This window comes from Eleutherodactylus coqui, chromosome 7 (genome assembly GCF_035609145.1).
Source record: "Eleutherodactylus coqui strain aEleCoq1 chromosome 7, aEleCoq1.hap1, whole genome shotgun sequence".
Classification (NCBI taxonomy): Eukaryota; Metazoa; Chordata; class Amphibia; order Anura; family Eleutherodactylidae; genus Eleutherodactylus; species Eleutherodactylus coqui.
The window spans coordinates 27,978,611-27,995,590 of NC_089843.1; the positions used below are offsets into that span (position 1 = coordinate 27,978,611).

The 16,980-nt window shown below is 50.0% G+C and overlaps 1 protein-coding gene across 1 annotated transcript in view; it reads left to right on the forward strand.

Annotated features, from left to right (window-relative positions):
- Positions 1-7,191: 7,191 nt before the first annotated feature.
- Positions 7,192-16,980, forward strand: part of LOC136573456 (vomeronasal type-2 receptor 26-like) — a 113,488-nt gene continuing 103,699 nt past the window's right edge. The window contains exons 1-2 of the mRNA XM_066574745.1: positions 7,192-7,256; positions 7,509-7,699. Of these exons, the coding sequence (XP_066430842.1) occupies positions 7,192-7,256; positions 7,509-7,699 (256 nt within the window). The remainder of the gene's footprint in view (positions 7,257-7,508; positions 7,700-16,980) is intronic.

Here is a 16,980-nt window from a genome sequence, read left to right on the forward strand (position 1 = left end):
CCGTGTGCATTATACTTGTGGCTGGCTGGGAGTTGTAGTGCATCCATTTTTGTCTTACGCATCTAGGCCTGTCCGCAGCCTTTCAGTAATAGTTTTTTCAGGCTGCAGTGCCGTAGAACCAGCTCTGACCGTGAAACTACACTCAAATAATTCCTAGCCTACTGCGAACGACTTCATTAATACCGTTCTGTGTCTGCAGTGCATAACAGAGTGTTGGGGCATAGCCACTTCTATAGGGAAAGTTATATACACTATACAATCCGTATCTTTCGTGCAAAAACCCCAAAGCTCATTCGTTGGGCTACATCTGACCGTGTGCATTATACTTGTGGCTGGCTGGGAGTTGCAGTGCATCCATTTTTGTATTACGCATCTAGGCCTGTTCCCAGCCTTTCAGTAATAGTTTTTTCAGGAAAGTGTTGGAGTGGGATCCTGTCTTCAAAATCCCCAAAGCTCCTTCGTTGGGCTACATCCACCGTGTGCATTATACTTGTGTCTGGCTGGGAGTTGTAGTGCATCTATTTTTGTATTACACATCTAGGCCTGTTCCGGGCCTTTCAGTAATAGTTTTCTCAGGCTGCAGTGCCATACAACCAGCTCTCACTGCACTCAAATAATTTAAAGCCTGCTGCGAACGACTTCATTTATAACGTTCTGTGTCTGCAGTACATTATACAGAGGTCTCACCGCTAAACAGTACTGTAATATTTCCTGGGCCACTGCAAAGTATTACAGCTCTACTGGTGTGCAGAGCGTCTCACAATACCCTTTCCTTGGTGGGGTTGAGATAGCTGCAGTTACCAGCACTATCCACTGGCTTTAGAGTCTTCTCCCACTCCACACCGCCTCTATGATCTACAAGTCTCTGCGAGCAGTAAATTACCCGTAGGTATCAGCGCGAGACAGCGGGTTACTTTTTCCTAGTCACAGCATAGAGCCTCCACTATCTACAAGTCTCTGTGTGCGGTGAATTAAGCCACAGTTGTCAGTGCTGTACAGTGGGGTAATTTATTTGGGCCCTGCTCTATTCTTAATCCACCATGATGAGGAGTAGTGGTAAGGGTTGATGACGTGGACGTCCAAGTGAGGGTGTGAGCACAGGCCGAGTTTCTGCTCGTGGTGAATCGCAGCCGGCTGCTGCAGGATTAGGAGAGAGGCAAGTTTCTGGGGTCCCCAGCTTCATATCACAATATATGAGTCCGCGTTTAGACCTTTATTAAAAACAGAGCATTGTGTCGTGGATGGCAGAAAATGCGGCCAGCAATGTATCGACCACCCAGTCTTCTACGCAATCCACTACTCCTGGCCTAGGGACTGCAACTCTGAATCTTCTGGCTGCTGCTCCTCCTTCCTCCCAGCCTCCTCACTCCATGAAAATGACATATTCTGATGAGCAGGCAGACTCCCAGGAACCGTTCTCGGGTCCCTGCCATGAGTGGCAAAAACTGGTTCCTCTCTCACCTGAGGAGTTTGTCGTGACCGATGTCCAACTTTTGGAAAGTTCCCGGAGTCCTGGTGATGAGGTTGTCGACTTCCGGCAACTGTCTCAAGAGCTTGTTGTGGGTGAGGAGGATGATGAGACACGGTTGTCTGTCAGTGAGGTAGTAGTAAGGGCAGTAAGTCTGAGGGAGGAGCGCACATAGGATTCTGAGGAAGAGTAGCTGGATCATGAAGTGACTGACCCCACCTGGTTTGCTAAGCCTACTGAGGACAGGGCTTCAGAGGGGGAGGCAAGTGCAGCAGCAGGACAGGTTGGAAGAGGCAGTGGAGTGGCCAGGGGTAGAGGCAGGGCCAGAGCGAAGAATCCTCCAACTGTTTCCCAAAGCACCCCCTCGCGGCAAGCCACCGTGCAGAGGGCTAGGTGTTCAAAGGTGTGGATGTTTTTTAGTGAGAGCGTGGATTACCGACGAACAGTGGTGTGCAACCTGTGTCGCACCAAGATCAGCCGGAGAGCCACCACTACCAGCCTCCCCACCACCAGCATGCGCAGGCATATGATGGCCAAGCACCCCACAAGGTGGAACGAAGGCCGATCACCGCCTCTGAGTCACACCACTGCCTCTTCCCCTGTGCCACAACCTGCCACACAGATCCAATCCCCCTCCCAGGACATTTTATGCCACCTCCTCCAAACCCACCCCCTCCTCAATCTCCGCCACCTTTACCTCTCAATTAAGAAGTGTGAGCACGACGCCAGCAGTCGGTAGCGTGCGGTGCAGCAGCACAGCAGTGGGCAAGCGTCAGCAGGCCGTGCTGAAACTAATCAGCTTAGCTGACAAGAGGCACACGGCCCCCGAGCTGTTGCAGGGTCTGACATAGCAAACCGACCTCTGGCTTTCGCCACTGAGCCTCCAACTGGGCATGGTCATGTGTGACAACGGCCGTAACCTGGTGGCGGCTCTGCAGCTCAGTAGCCTCACACATGTGCCATGCCTGACCCACGTCTTCAATCTGGTGGTTCAGCGGTTTCTGAAAAACTACCCCCACTTGTCTGACCTGCTCGGCAAGGTGCGCCGCGTCTGTGCACATTTTCGCAAGTCTACCACGGATGCTGCCACCCTGAGTACCCTGCAACGTCGGTTTAATCTGCCAGAGCACCGACTGCTGTGCGACATGCCTACACGGTGGAATTCTACGCTGCACATGTTGGCCACGCTGTATGAGCAGCGTAGCGCAATAGTGGAATACCAGCTGCAACATGGTCAGCCTCCCCAAATTCTTTACTGAGGAGTGCGCCTTGGTGGCAGATATTTGCCAGGTCCTCGGAAACTTTGAGGAGTTTACCCAGATGGTGAGCGGTGATGCTGCAATCATTAGCGTTACCATCCTGCTGCTTTGCCTGCTGGGAAGTTCGCTGCAAAGCATAAAGGCCGACGCTTTGTGGTTGGAACAGGAGACGGGAGATGACAGTATGTCACTTGATAGCCAGACCACCCTCATGTTTATATCTCAGCGCATTTTGGAGAAGGTGGAGGAGGAGCAGGAGGAGGAGGGGGAAGAGACAGCTGGGCACACTGCAGAGGGTACCCAATGCGCTTGCCTCTCATCTGTTCAGCGTGTATGTGCTGTAGAGGAGGAGGAATAGGATCCTGAAAGTCATCTTCCTAGTGAGGACAGCGATGTGCTGCCAACTGGTACCATGGCACACATGGCTGACGTCATGTTAAGCTGCCTTTCCCGTGACCCTCGCGTTAGATGCATTCTGGCCAACACGGATTACTGGGTGCACACCCTTCTCGCCCCTGACCTTGGTGCAGCACAGGTTGCACACCACTGTTCGTTGGTTGTCCGCACTCTCAATAAAAAACTTCCAGACCTTCGAACACCTAGCCCTCTGCACGAAGACTTGCTGCGTGAGGGTGTTGTGGCGAACAGATGGTGGATATTTTGCTCTTGCCCTGCTTCTCCTCCTTGCCAACACACTGCCTCTTCCATAATGTTCTGCTGCTGGTCTTGCCTCCCCCTCTGAAGCTCTGTCTTCAGTAGGCTTTGCAAGCCAGGTGGGGTCAGTTACCTCATCGTCCACCCACTCTTCCTCTGAATCCTCTGTCTGCTCCTCCCTCAGACTTACTACCCTAACAAGAACCTCACTGAAAGACAAGTCTGTCTCATCCTCATCATCCACAAATCGCTCTTGAGATAGTAATTCGATGTCCCCACCCTCATCACCCTTAGTCTGTAAAGTTCCAATTTTTCGGCATTGGTTACGACAAACTCCTCGTGTCTGTGAAAACGTTTTTTCAGACTCATGGCAGGGACCCAAGAAGAGTTCTTGGGTGTATGCCTGTTGTGAATATCTCCTTTTCCTGGAGTGAGCAAGCAGGGAGGAAGGAGGAGAAGCCTGAGAATTCAGAAGTGCAGTGTCTGGGCTGACATGAGTGGACTGTGTGGAAGACTGGGTGTTGGATAAAGAACTGGAGGCATTATCGGCTATCCATGTCAGCACTTGATCGAACTGTTGTGCTTTTAATAATGGTCTGCCACGTGGACCTGCAAAATGTGAGATGAAGCTGGGGAGGGGAGATACGTGGCGCTTCACTAATCCCTCAGCAGCAGGCAGTTTCACCCCGCCCAGGACTTCGGCCTCTGCCCACATCCTCATTCGGTCGTCCACTTCCACGTTGAAAGCCTCGACCCTTACCCTTAGTTTTCATCATGTAGGATAAAGGATAGAGCAGGGCCAAAAAAAAATTACTCCACTGTATACTGCTGATCCCTAGGGCAAATTCACCACCTACAGAGATTGGTTGATTTGAGAGGCTCTCTGCAGGGCCCAAAAAAATGGCACCACTGTTACCGCTGATACCTATGGCAATTTAACCGCCAACAAAGACAGGTAGATTTCAGAGGCTCTGCGCAGGGCCAGAAGAATTAACCCACAATATAGCGCTGAGAACTAGGGCTAATTCACCACCCACAGAGACTGGTAGATTTCAGAGGCTCTGAGCACGGCCAGAAAAAATTACACCACTGTATACCGCTGATACCTAGGGCAAATTAACTGCCCACAGGGACTGGTAGATTTCAGAGGCTCTAAACTGGGCCCGAAAAAATGACACCACGGTATACCGCTGATAGCTAGAGGAAATTAACTGCCCACAGAGACTGGTAGATTTCAGAGACTCTGCACAGGGGCAGAAAAAAAATAAGCCACTGTATAGTGCTGAGAACTCTGGCTAATTCACCGCACACAGAGACTGGTAGATTTTAGAGACTCTGAGCAAGGCCAGAAAAAATGTAACCAAAATAACCAGTGTATAACGCTGAGAACTAGGCCTAATTTACCGCCCACAGAGATTGGTAGATTTCAGAGACTCTGCACAGGGCCAGAAAAAATTAACCCACTGTATAGTGCTGAGAACTATGGCTAATTCACCACACACAGAGACTTGTAGATCTGAGAGACACTGCACAGGGCCAGAAAAAATTAACCCACTGTATAACTCTGAGAAATAGGGCTAATTCACCGCACACAGAGACTGGTAGATTTTAGAGACTCTGAGCAAGGCCAGAAAAAAATTTAAATTAAAAATGGTAAATTCCTATGTACTGTGTGTACACCTCTGGCAGTATACTGCATAAAGCCTCTACCAGTTTGCAGAATACAGCCGGGAAGCTTGGAAAAAAATGGTGCACTACTGGTCCCAGCCAGCCAAAATGTTAAGGCACAGAATGAGAGGAGTAGTCCTAAGAATGACTGTTGGGTTCTTGTAGTCAGGATCCGCGCCTAACCGCAACTTAATCCCTACCCTAACGCTTTCCCTATCTCAGCAGCTCTATCCCTAAACTCTGCCAGCATGCGTCTGAGGCGAGTTGCAGGCGGCACCAGTTTAAGTACTCGACAGTCACCTGAACCCGCCAGCCACTCACTGCTGTAGACGTGCAGAGGGTTGGCACATAACAGCAGGAAGTGTTAAAGCTTTCCCTGCATGTTTAGTCGCTAAAAAAGACACAAAACATGTGGGGAGGAGAGTGTGAAATTTAGCGAGCATCTCGAGAGTCTAATACTCGATCGAGCATAAAGCTCGGACGAGTGTGCTCACTTATCCCTAATTGCCACTAATTCTCTAACTTCCAGATGTTGCAAAACCATTCCATTGTTCCTAAATAGTAGAATTAAAGGGTTCACAACTTGATTATACAAAGCTAAGTACAAAAGAAGGTGCATCGCTCAGTAATGTACCTAATCTAATTCTTTAACTTCCTTGTGTCGTACAAACTTAAAATTTGGCTCAACCTTTTTATAGGTGCTGAATAGGAAAAGTAAAGGCGTCATAACTTGATTATTCAATGCTAAGTGCAAAAGCAAGCGTACCCCTATATATTGTAACTTCCGGATATTGAAAAAGTTTGACATGAGTATTCTGTAGGTCCTACATAGGAGATGTACATGGGTCACAACTTGATTATTCAATGCTAAGTGCAAAGATAAGTGCACCAGTATCTAACTAACCTAATCTAATTCTCTAACTTTCCTGTGTCATACAAAGCTGAAACTTAGCGCAATCATTTTATGGGTGCTAAATAGGAAAAGAAAAAGGGTCACAACTAGAGATGAGCGAGCGTACTCGGATAAGCACTACTCGCTCGAGTAATTGGCTTTATCCGAGTATCGCTGTGCTCGGGTCTAAAGATTCGGGTGCCGGCACGGAGCGGGGAGCTGCAGGGGAGAGCGGGGAGGAACGGAGGTAAGATCTTTCTCTCCTTCTCTCCCGCCCGCTCTCCCCTGCTCCCCGCTGCGACTCACCTGTCAGCCGCAGCGGCACCCGAATCTTTAGACCCGAGCACAGCGATACTCGGATAAAGCCAATTACTCGAGCGAGTAGTGCTTATCCGAGTACGCTTGCTCATCTCTAGTCACAACTTAATTTTTCAATGCTAAGTGCAAAAGTAAGTGCTTCCCTATGTAACGAACCTAATCTAATTGTCTAAATTCCCAATGTCGTACAAATTTAAAATTTGGCATGACCATTCCTTAGGTCCTAAATAGGAAAAGTTAAGTAGTTACTCAATTATTCAATTCTAACTGCAAAAGTGTACCTCTATGTTATGTCCCTCATCTAATTCTTTAGCTTCTCTGTGTCATAAAAAATGTAAAATTTGCTGTGAATAATATTTAGACAGGTTCCCCAGCATTGCTTGGTGTACTTGGTGGCCGTCAGACTCCCCGCCCCAATCAGCTGCTGGGGCGGGAGCTCTGACAGTATTTAACCTGTCTGTGTGTGCATATCCTTGCCAGTGCTAGTTTGGTCTTCCAGCTGCACCTGTGTTTTCATGTATTTTGACTCCTGTTTGACTCTCTGCTTTTTGGACCTGACTTGCTTTTTCCTGACTCTTCTGTTCTGCGTACCCTCCTGCTGCCTGCCTAGTCTGACTTGCCTTTATGTTATTTGTTCAAGTGTCTGTCTGTTTTTATTAGTCCCCGTGTCCCACTTCCCTAGAGAGTGTAGGGACTGTCATCCAGTTGTCGCCCTGGGGCTTAGCCCAGGGGAGCAAGTAGGTAGAGACAGGGGTTGCAGGTTTTGTTCACGGACTTCCAGTATCCCAGACCCCAGTCCTGACAGAAACAGTTGTGTAGGAGGCTTGCTTGCTTGGGCAAGGAATATCCAAATACTGCTGCATAGTTGAGATTCTCGAAGGCAGTTTCATGTCACAGGTCATACACCATGGCAAGCAGTGTCTTAGGGAAAAATGGAACCTGGAGGCTATCATCAAATATTACCAGTGCTGATGTTCAGCAGCAAAGGAGAAAACAGGTAAATAGGCTATACTAGTCAGGCCTACATTTGTCTAGGCACACCTTACTGTAATAAAGATGACAGTAAGTTATGAATGTGTCTATATATTCATATGGTCTTCTAAAGGTGCTTTCACACAGTACAGAATTGTTTTCCAAGATGCAGTTATTGACACAGCTAAATTCTGCTACTAAATATTCCCGTTCGATAGCCCAGATATATACATGCGGGTTTTCATGCATTTTGTGCATCTCTTGGTGCCTCTTACAGAATAATTTCACATTGTGTGAAATCCCCCTATTCAGGAAAAGCCTACTATAGTTTTAGGAGAACTGAGCTCATTCTTCTTCAAACAGATATAAATCAGATTCTTAGCTTTAAAAAAATCATCACAGTAGCAAATGACGCCATCACATCAGCACTGATAGAACTGGAGGTTCAGCCATTTGAAGTGGGGTCAGGTATAATGAATTGACAGATGCTATGTCTGTGTGCAGAGCAGGGTGGTAGTGGGGGGCATGCAGACAGCAGCAAATAGATCTGCAATTCGTCTGTCTGCTCTCTTATCCTGGGGAGAGGTAACATAGACTTTTCTTAATGTAATCACCCTCCCCATTAATCAGAGGAGATTTTTGGTCTCCAATTGTCTTTTCTTTCTCAGAAAAGTAGTGAAAAGATGTGTGCATGCTTATATAATTATTTGTTAGTGCGCTTTAAACATGCAGATGCTGCAGTCATTACTGACTGTGACATCTAAACGTTTTTACAGAAAAACATTTTTCTTAGTAGTTTTTCCCCCTCACAAAATCCTTAAAATATCATTCATAACAATTAGTAATTTTAAATACACGGTGGGTCACAGATAAGTAGCCTGTAGAGATGAGCGAACGTACTCGTCCGAGCTTGAGGCTCGGGCGAATATTAGGGTGTTCGGGATGCTCGTTACTCTTAACGAGCACCACGCGATGTTCGGGTTACTTTCACTTTCATCTCAGAGACGTTAGCGCGCTTTTCTGGCCAATTGAAAGACAGGGAAGGCATTACAACTTCCCCCTGTGACGTTCCAGCCCTATACCACCCCCCTGCTGTGAGTGGCTGGGGAGATCAGATGTCACCCGAGTATAAAAATCGGCCCCTCCCGCGGCTCGCCTCAAATGCGTTGTGAGTTAGCTGAGGGAAAGTGCTATTGTGTTGGAGCTGCTGTAGGGAGAGTGTTAGGAGTGAGTGTAGGCTTCAAGAACCCCAACGGTCCTTCTTAGGGCCACATCTATCCGTGTGCAGTACTGTGGAGGCTGCTGTTAGCAGTGTTGCACATTTTTTTTTTTTCAAAATCGGCTGTGCAGAGCATTGCGCCCTGCAGTAATACTACAGGGACAGAATTGTGTAGGCAGGGCCAGAAGACATATATTATTGATTGAATATAGTCAGTGGGCCTTCCCTTTAAAAAAAAAAGGGAAAAATTCTATTTGGCCTGCCTCTGACAATCCTCAGCGTTCTGGGTACGTGTGTGGTGGGTGGAGAACGTAAAAAAATCATACGCAGCCAGCTAAGTTTAACAGCAGGCTTGCGCCAATTTATTTCCTGGCTGGGAAATCACCGCTCTGCTGCAGTTAATATAACACTGCAGTTCTGTGACACACAGCAGGGCCACAGAACACATTTGTTATTGATTGAATATAGTCAGTGGGCCTTTCCTTTTAAAAAAAAGGGAAAAATTCTATTTGGCCTGCAGGCTTGCGCCAATTTATTTCCTGGCTGGGAAATCACTGGTAATACAGCATGCTGAGGGGTAGGGGTAGGCCTAGAGGACGTGGACGTGGCCGAGGACGCGTAGGCCCAAGTGAGGGTGTGGGCACAGGCCGAGCTCCTGATCCAGGTGTATCGCAGCCGACTGCTGCGCGATTAGGAGAGAGGCACGTTTCTGGCGTCCCCACATTCATCGCACAATTAATGGGTCCACGCGGGAGACCTTTATTAGAAAATGAGCAGTGTGAGCAGGTCCTGTCGTGGATGGCAGAAAGTGCTTCGAGCAAGCTATCATCCACCCACAGTTCGGCGCCGTCCAGTGCTGCAAATCCGAATCCTCTGGCTGCTGCTCCTCCTTCCTCCCAGCCTCCTCACTCCACTACAATGACACATGCTCAGGAGCGGGAAGACTCCCAGGAACTGTTCTCGGGCCCCTGCTCAGATTGGGCAGCAGTGGTTCCTCTCCCACCAGAGGAGTTTATCGTCACTGATGCCCAACCATTGGAAAGTTCCCGGGGTCCGGGGGATGAGGCTGGGGACTTCCGGCAACTGTCTCAAGACCTTTCAGTGGGTGAGGAGGACGATGACGATGAGACACAGTTGTCTTGCAGTGAGGTAGTAGTAAGGGCAGTAAGTCCGAGGGAGGAGCGCACAGATGATTCGGAGGAAGAGCAGCAGGACGATGAGGTGACTGACCCCACCTGGTGTGCAACGCCTACTCAGGACAGGTCTTCAGAGGGGGAGGCAAGGGCAGCAGCAGGGCAGGTTGCAAGAGGCAGTGCGGTGTCCAGGGGTAGAGGCAGGGCAAGACCGAATAATGCACCAACTGTTTCCCAAAGCGCACCCTCGCGCCATGCAACCTTGCAGAGGCCGAGGTGCTCTAAGGTCTGGCAGTTTTTCACAGAGACGCCTGACGACCGACGAACAGTGGTGTGCAACCTTTGTCGCACCAAGATCAGCCGGGGAGCCACCACCAACAGCCTCACCACCACCAGCATGCGCAGACATATGATGGCCAAGCACCCCACAAGGTGGGACGAAGGCCGTTCACCGCCTCCGGTTTGCACCACTGCCTCTCCCCCTGTGCCCCAACCTGCCACTGAGATCCAACCCCCCTCTCAGGACACAGGCACTACCGTCTCCTGGCCTGCACCCACACCCTCACCTCCGCTGTCCTCGGCCCCATCCACCAATGTCTCGCACCGCACCGTCCAGCCGTCGCTAGCGCAAGTGTTTGAGCGCAAGCGCAAGTACGCCGCCACGCACCCGCACGCTCAAGCGTTAACCGTCCACATAGCCAAATTTATCAGCCTTGAGATGCTGCCGTATAGGGTTGTGGAAACGGAGTCCTTCAAAAGTATGATGGCGGCGGCGGCCCCGCGCTACTCAGTTCCCAGTCGCCACTACTTTTCCCGATGTGCCATCCCAGCCCTGCACGACCACGTCTCCCGCAACATTGTAAGCGCCCTCACCAATGCGGTTAGTGGCAAGGTCCACTTAACAACGGACACGTGGACAAGCACAGGCGGGCAGGGCCACTACATCTCCCTGGTGGCACATTGGGTGAATTTAGTGGAGGCTGGGATAGAGTCAGAGCCTGGGACCGCTTACGTCCTACCCACCCCCAGAATTGCGGGCCCCAGCTCGGTGGTGGTATGTTCGGCGGTGTATGCTTCCTCCACTAAAGCACCCTCCTCCAACCTCTGTCTCGCAATCTAGATGTGTCAGCAGCAGCAGGACGTCGCCAGCAGTCGGTGTCGCGCAGCGTGGTAGCACAGCGGTGGGCAAGCGTCAGCAGGCCGTGCTGAAACTACTCAGCTTAGGAGAGAAGAGGCACACGGCCCACGAACTGCTGCGGGGTCTAAGAGAGCAGACCGACCATTGGCTTGCGCCGCTGAGCCTCCAACCGGGCATGGTCGTGTGTGACAACGGCCGTAACCTGGTGGCGGCTCTGCAGCTCGGCAGCCTCACGCACGTGCCATGCCTGGCCCACGTCTTTAATTTGGTGGTTCAGCGCTTTCTGAAAAGCTACCCACGCTTGTCAGACCTGCTCGTAAAGGTGCGCCGGCTCTGCGCACATTTCCGCAAGTCCCACACGGACGCTGCCACCCTGCGGACACTGCAGCATCGGTTTAATCTGCCAGTGCACCGACTGCTGTGCGACGTGCCCACACGGTGGAACTCTACGCTCCACATGTTGGCCAGGCTCTATGAGCAGCGTAGAGCTATAGTGGAATACCAACTCCAACATGGGCGGCGCAGTGGGAGTCAGCCTCCTCAATTATTTTCAGAAGAGTGGGCCTGGTTGGCAGACATCTGCCAGGTCCTTGGAAAGTTTGAGGAGTCTACCCAGGTGGTGAGCGGCGATGCTGCAATCATTAGCGTCACCATTCCTCTGCTATGCCTCTTGAGAAGTTCCCTGCAAAGCATCAAGGCAGACGCTTTGCGCTCGGAAACGGAGGCGGGAGAAGACAGTATGTCGCTGGATAGTCAGAGCACCCTCCTGTCTATATCTCAGCGCGTTGAGGAGAAGGAGCATGAGGAGGATGAGGAGGAGGGGGAAATGACAGCTTGGCCCACTGCTGATGTTACCCATGCTGCTTGCCTGTCATCCTTTCAGCGTGTATGGCCGGAGGAGGAGGAGGAGGCGGAGGAGGAGGAGGAGGAGGAGGAGGATCCTGAAAGTGATCTTCCTAGTGAAGACAGCCATGTGTTGCGTACAGGTACCCTGGCACACATGGCTGACTTCATGTTAAGATGCCTTTCTCGTGACCCTCGTGTTGCACGCATTCTGGCCACTACGGATTACTGGGTGTACACACTGCTCGACCTACGGTATAAGGAGAACCTTTCCACTCTCATTCCCGAAGAGGAAAGGGGTTCGAGAGTGTTGCTATACCACAGGACCCTGGCGGACAAGCTGATGGTAAAATTCCCATCCGACAGCGCTAGTGGCAGAAGGCGCAGTTCCGAGGGCCAGGTAGCAGGGGAGGTGCGGAGATCGAGCAGCATGTTCAGCACAGGCAGTGCAACACTCTTTAAGGCCCTGGACAGCTTTATGGCTCCCCACCAAGACTGTGTCACCGCTCCCCAGTCAAGGCTGAGTCGGCGGGGGCACTGTAAAAGGATGGTGAGGGAGTACGTAGCCGATCGCACGGCCGTCCTCCATGACGCCTCTGCCCCCTACAACTACTGGGTGTCGAAGCTGGACACGTGGCCTGAACTCGCGCTGTATGCCCTGGAGGTGCTTGCTTGTCCTGCGGCTAGCGTCTTGTCAGAGAGGGTGTTTAGTGCGGCTGGGGGAATCATCACAGATAAGCGTACCCGCCTGTCAACCGACAGTGCCGACAGGCTTACACTCATCAAGATGAACAAAGCCTGGATTTCCCCAGACTTATCTTCTCCACCAGCGGACAGCAGCGATACCTAAGCAATACGTAGGCTGCACCCGCGGATGGAAGCATCGTTCTGTATCACCATCCAAAACGGTGACATTTCTGCTTCATCAATCTGTGTATAATATTCCTCCTCCTCCTCCTGCTCCTCCTCCTGAAACCTCACGTAATCACGCCGAACGGGCAATTTTTCTTTGGGCCACAAGGCTCACTCATATAATTTTTCCAAACAATTTTTATACGTTTCAATGTTCTTACAAGCGATGAAACTTTAACTTGAACCAATTTTTCGTTAAACTGGGCTGCCTCCAGGCCTAGTTACCACTTAAGCCACATTAACCAAAGCGATTAATGGGTTTCACCTGCCATCTTGGTTGGGCATGGCCAATTTTTTCTGAGGTACATTAGTACTGTTGCTACACCAATTTTTTTGGGCCCTCACCTACAGTGTAATCATTGTAATTTCTGTGTTCTTCGCCTGCACTCATGGTACAGAAAGGTGTGTGGGGTTGGCCTACACTTTTGCTACATAAATGTAACTGGGGCCTTGTCTATACTGCAGCTACTGAAATGTGAAAGAGACTGTTATCTCCCTAAACTGCTGCAATGGGAATTGTTACTGGGGCTTGTCTTGAGTGCTACTATTACTGAAATAGAACTAAGACTGCGCTCCTCCTATACTGCTGCTTCGGAATTGTTACTGGGGCCTGTCTTGAGTGCTACTATTACTGAAATGGAACTAAGACTGCGCTCCCCCTATACTGCTGCTAGTGATATGTTAGTGGGGCCTGTCCCTAATACTACCGCTGAAATGTTAATAATTCTGGGCTCTGCCTATACCGCAGCTAATGGTATGTCACTGGGGTGTGGAAACAGAGGCTTCACAAAGACATGATGGCGGCGAGGCCATTTCCTACCAATGCTGTTACTGTTAAGGTGCATATAACCACGGACACGTGGAGAGGACACATAGTGCCTCCAAAACATCCCCCTCCTCCTCCAACAATGAAAACATTCTTGGCAAATACCTTTGCATTGGTCCATCTGGTGGCAGTCCAAGAATTTCACCTTTAACGACACAACAAGAGAGCACCACCACCATCCCCCCGCCACGGACCACTTAATCATGGCCACATTCCGAAAACCAACTACATAAAACCGCGCTACTAGGTCCGCAGTCAGCACCACATTACCACCAACGAGGTTACTGTTAAGGTACATATTACTAGTCTGACTGGGGCATGCAGTGTGGGCCAAAGCCCACCTGTATTGTATCTGACGTTAGCTCTGCTGAGTAGGGCACTGCAATGGGATATATTTATGTACCACCGGTGGGTTCCAGGGAGCCACCCATGCTGTAGGTGCACACAAAGTTTAACCTACATCTGTCCACTTGTAAAGAACCCCAGTCAGACTGAGGCATGCAGTGTGGGCCGAAGCCCACCTGCATTAACCACGACATTACCTCAGCTGTGATGGGCAATGCAATGGGATACATTTATGTACAGCGGGTGGGTTCCAGGGAGCCACCCATGCTGTGGGTGCACACGGAATTCCCTTTGCGGAGTTGTACCTGCCTGTGACTATTTATAAAAAAACGCGGTCTGACTGGGGCGTGCAGACACCTTGACAGAGTGAATAGTGTGTGGCACATAGGTTCCCCATTGCTATGCCCACGTGTGCAGCTCCAGATGGAGGTGGCACAGGATTGGATTTCTCATTGCTTCTGTACAGCATTGTGGACTATCGGCCCGCCCCTTTTATGGGGGGGTCGCTGCCTAGCCATGCCAACCCTCTGCAGTGTGTGCCTGCTTTGCCTATGGCAGACGCACTTATAAACAGACATGAGGGTGGCGTGGCATGAGGGCAGCTGAAGGCTGGGCAGGGACAGTTTGGTGTGCGCTGTGGACACTGGGTCGTGGGGGGGGGATTTGGCAGCATGTAACCCAGGAGAAGTGGCAGCGGAGTGTCATGCAGGCAGTGATTGTGCTTTGTTGGAGGTAGTGTGGTGCTTAGCTAATGTATGCCATGCTAATGAGGGCTTTTCAGAAGTAAAAGTTGTTGGGAGGGGGGGGGCCCACTCTTGCCGGTATTGTGGCTTAATAGTGGGACCTGTGAACTTGAGATGCAGCCCAACATGTTGCCCCTCGCCTGCCCTATCCGTTGCTGTGTCGTTCCCATCACTTTCTTGAATTGCCCAGATTTTCACACATGAAAACCTTAGCGAGCATCGGCGAAATACAAAAATGCTCCGGTCGCCCATTGACTTCAATGGGGTTCGTTACTCGAAAAGAACCCTCGAGAAACGCGATAAATTTGTCCCGAGTAACGAGCACCCGAGCATTTTGGTGCTCGCTCATCTCTAGTAGCCTGCCTTCCCTCCGGCACCACACTCTTGGGAAAGCTGTCTAAAAAAATTATTTTTGTTGGCCATAGCAATTAATCACAGCACAGCTTTCATTTTTCCTGCTGCTGAGGTAAAATGAAAGCTGTGTTTGGTTGCTATGGGCAATAAAGACCGATTTCATTTTAAACAGATTTTATAAGAGTGTGGTGCAGGGTTTGGAGGTGGGTTACTTTTCTGTCGTCCACCCTGGATTACTTTATTTATCCAGCAAAAAATGCACAAAAATATTTTCTTCTGTACATTTTGCTTCTTCAAACAGGAATAAAAAGTACTCTATAAGTCATATATACCTCAAAATTATAAGTTATCCTGCAAAAAACAAGCCCACACAGAGCTCAATTAAATGAAAAATAAAATGGTTCTTGTCTTGGAATGTGGTGACTAGAGATGAGCGAGCACCAAAATGCTCGGGTGCTCGTTTCTCGAGTCAAACTTTTTGTGATGCTCGAGAGCTCGTTTCGAGTAACGAACCCCATTGAAGTCAATGAGCGACTCAAGCATTCTTGTATGGGACTGATGCTCCGCATAGGTCATGACTTGTGAAACTCTGGAAAACCTCAAAGTCATGAAAACACCACAGAAATGGATAGGGAAGGGCAGGGGCAGCATGCATTGCTGCATCTAAGGTTCCCAGGTCCCACTATTAAGCCACAATGGGGGCAAGAGTCTGGCGTCACCCCCCTAACAATTTTTACTTCGGACAAACCCTCATTAGCAAAGCACACCTTAGCTAACCACCACACGACCTGCAACCAGGGACATTCACTGCCTGTGGGTAACACTTCTGCCTCCTCTCCTGGGTTACATTCAGGCCTTCCCCCCACCGCACGATCCTGCGTCCACAGCACACACAAAAGTGTCTCTGTAGAGCATTCAGCTGCCCTCATGCCACATGCTCGCTTCATAGCCACACCACCCTCATGTCTATTTATAAGCGCGTTCCGGATAAGGAGGAACCAGAGGCACACATTGTAGAGGGTTGGCAGGGCCAGGCAGCGACCCTCTTTGAAAATGTGGGCGATAACCCACAATGCTGTTGAGAATTGATGATAAATTGACGTTCGATCATCATTCCAATCCTGTGCCACCTCCGTTGCAAAATTGTCAGAAGCTGCAAACCTGGGCATAAAGCTGACTCAGGTGCCAGCACTTCTACACATCTCCACAATGCAGCAATATTCTGTGTGGGAAGCACGTGAGCGGGCCCTGGGTCAGGCTTGGTCCCAGCCTCCACCTTGTGGGACTCAAGGTGCCGCGAGTTACATAGCAATGGGAAATCCATGTGTCCACACAATATTCATTCTGTGTAGGTGTCGGATACCTCAATTGACACCGCAAGGGGAAAGCCATCTGCACTCTGCACCCTACCCAAGTCAGTTAGTGTATTTGTGCCAGACAGGTAAAACACCGCTATGGGAAGTCTTTGGGCACCCACAACATAGGTGAGCCAAAGGAACACAAAGACACTATTAAACATGAAGAAATCACAGTGCCCAAACATGGCAGAATTTCACTGCGCCGAGGACATAGGCCTCTGCACACACCCTCAGCAATCGTGGGCATAGAGCGGACTTCGATGCTAGTACAGCAGTGAACGTCTCATTAACGCAGTAACACTCCTCTTGTTTGGCCCAAACCAGTGTCTCAGATAACTGTGGTAACACGAGAGAAAATACATGTTGCCCAGTGCTGATCCCATGACCCCAAGCAGGAGGAGAAGGTGGCATTACAATGCCAAGAAACCATGACCAGGACCCGCTACAGTCTGTGTGGGAAGCACGTGAGTGTGCCTAGGGTCAGGCTCGGTCCAGCCTCCACCTTGTGTGACCCAAGGTGCCCTGAGTTACATAGTAATGGTAAATCCATGTGTCCCCAGACAGATAGCTCAACACTGGAGGGGGAAGTCTTTCAGTTCCTTGGGCTCGACTATGCTGTCAGTGCACAAAGATGGTAGTACACAGGAAGAAATCAGAGTGCCCAACCATGGGAGAGTTTCACCCCGCCAACGACCTTGGACTCGGCCCACATTTCTGCCCAAGTCAGTTATTATATATGTGCCAGATAGGTAAAACATTGAGATGGGAAGTCTTTGTGCACTCATAGTATAGACAGACCCCTGTAACATTCCTGTAGCAGAAGTATAGGCAGACCCCAGTAACATTTCTGTAGCAAAGATATAGGCAGACCCCTGTAA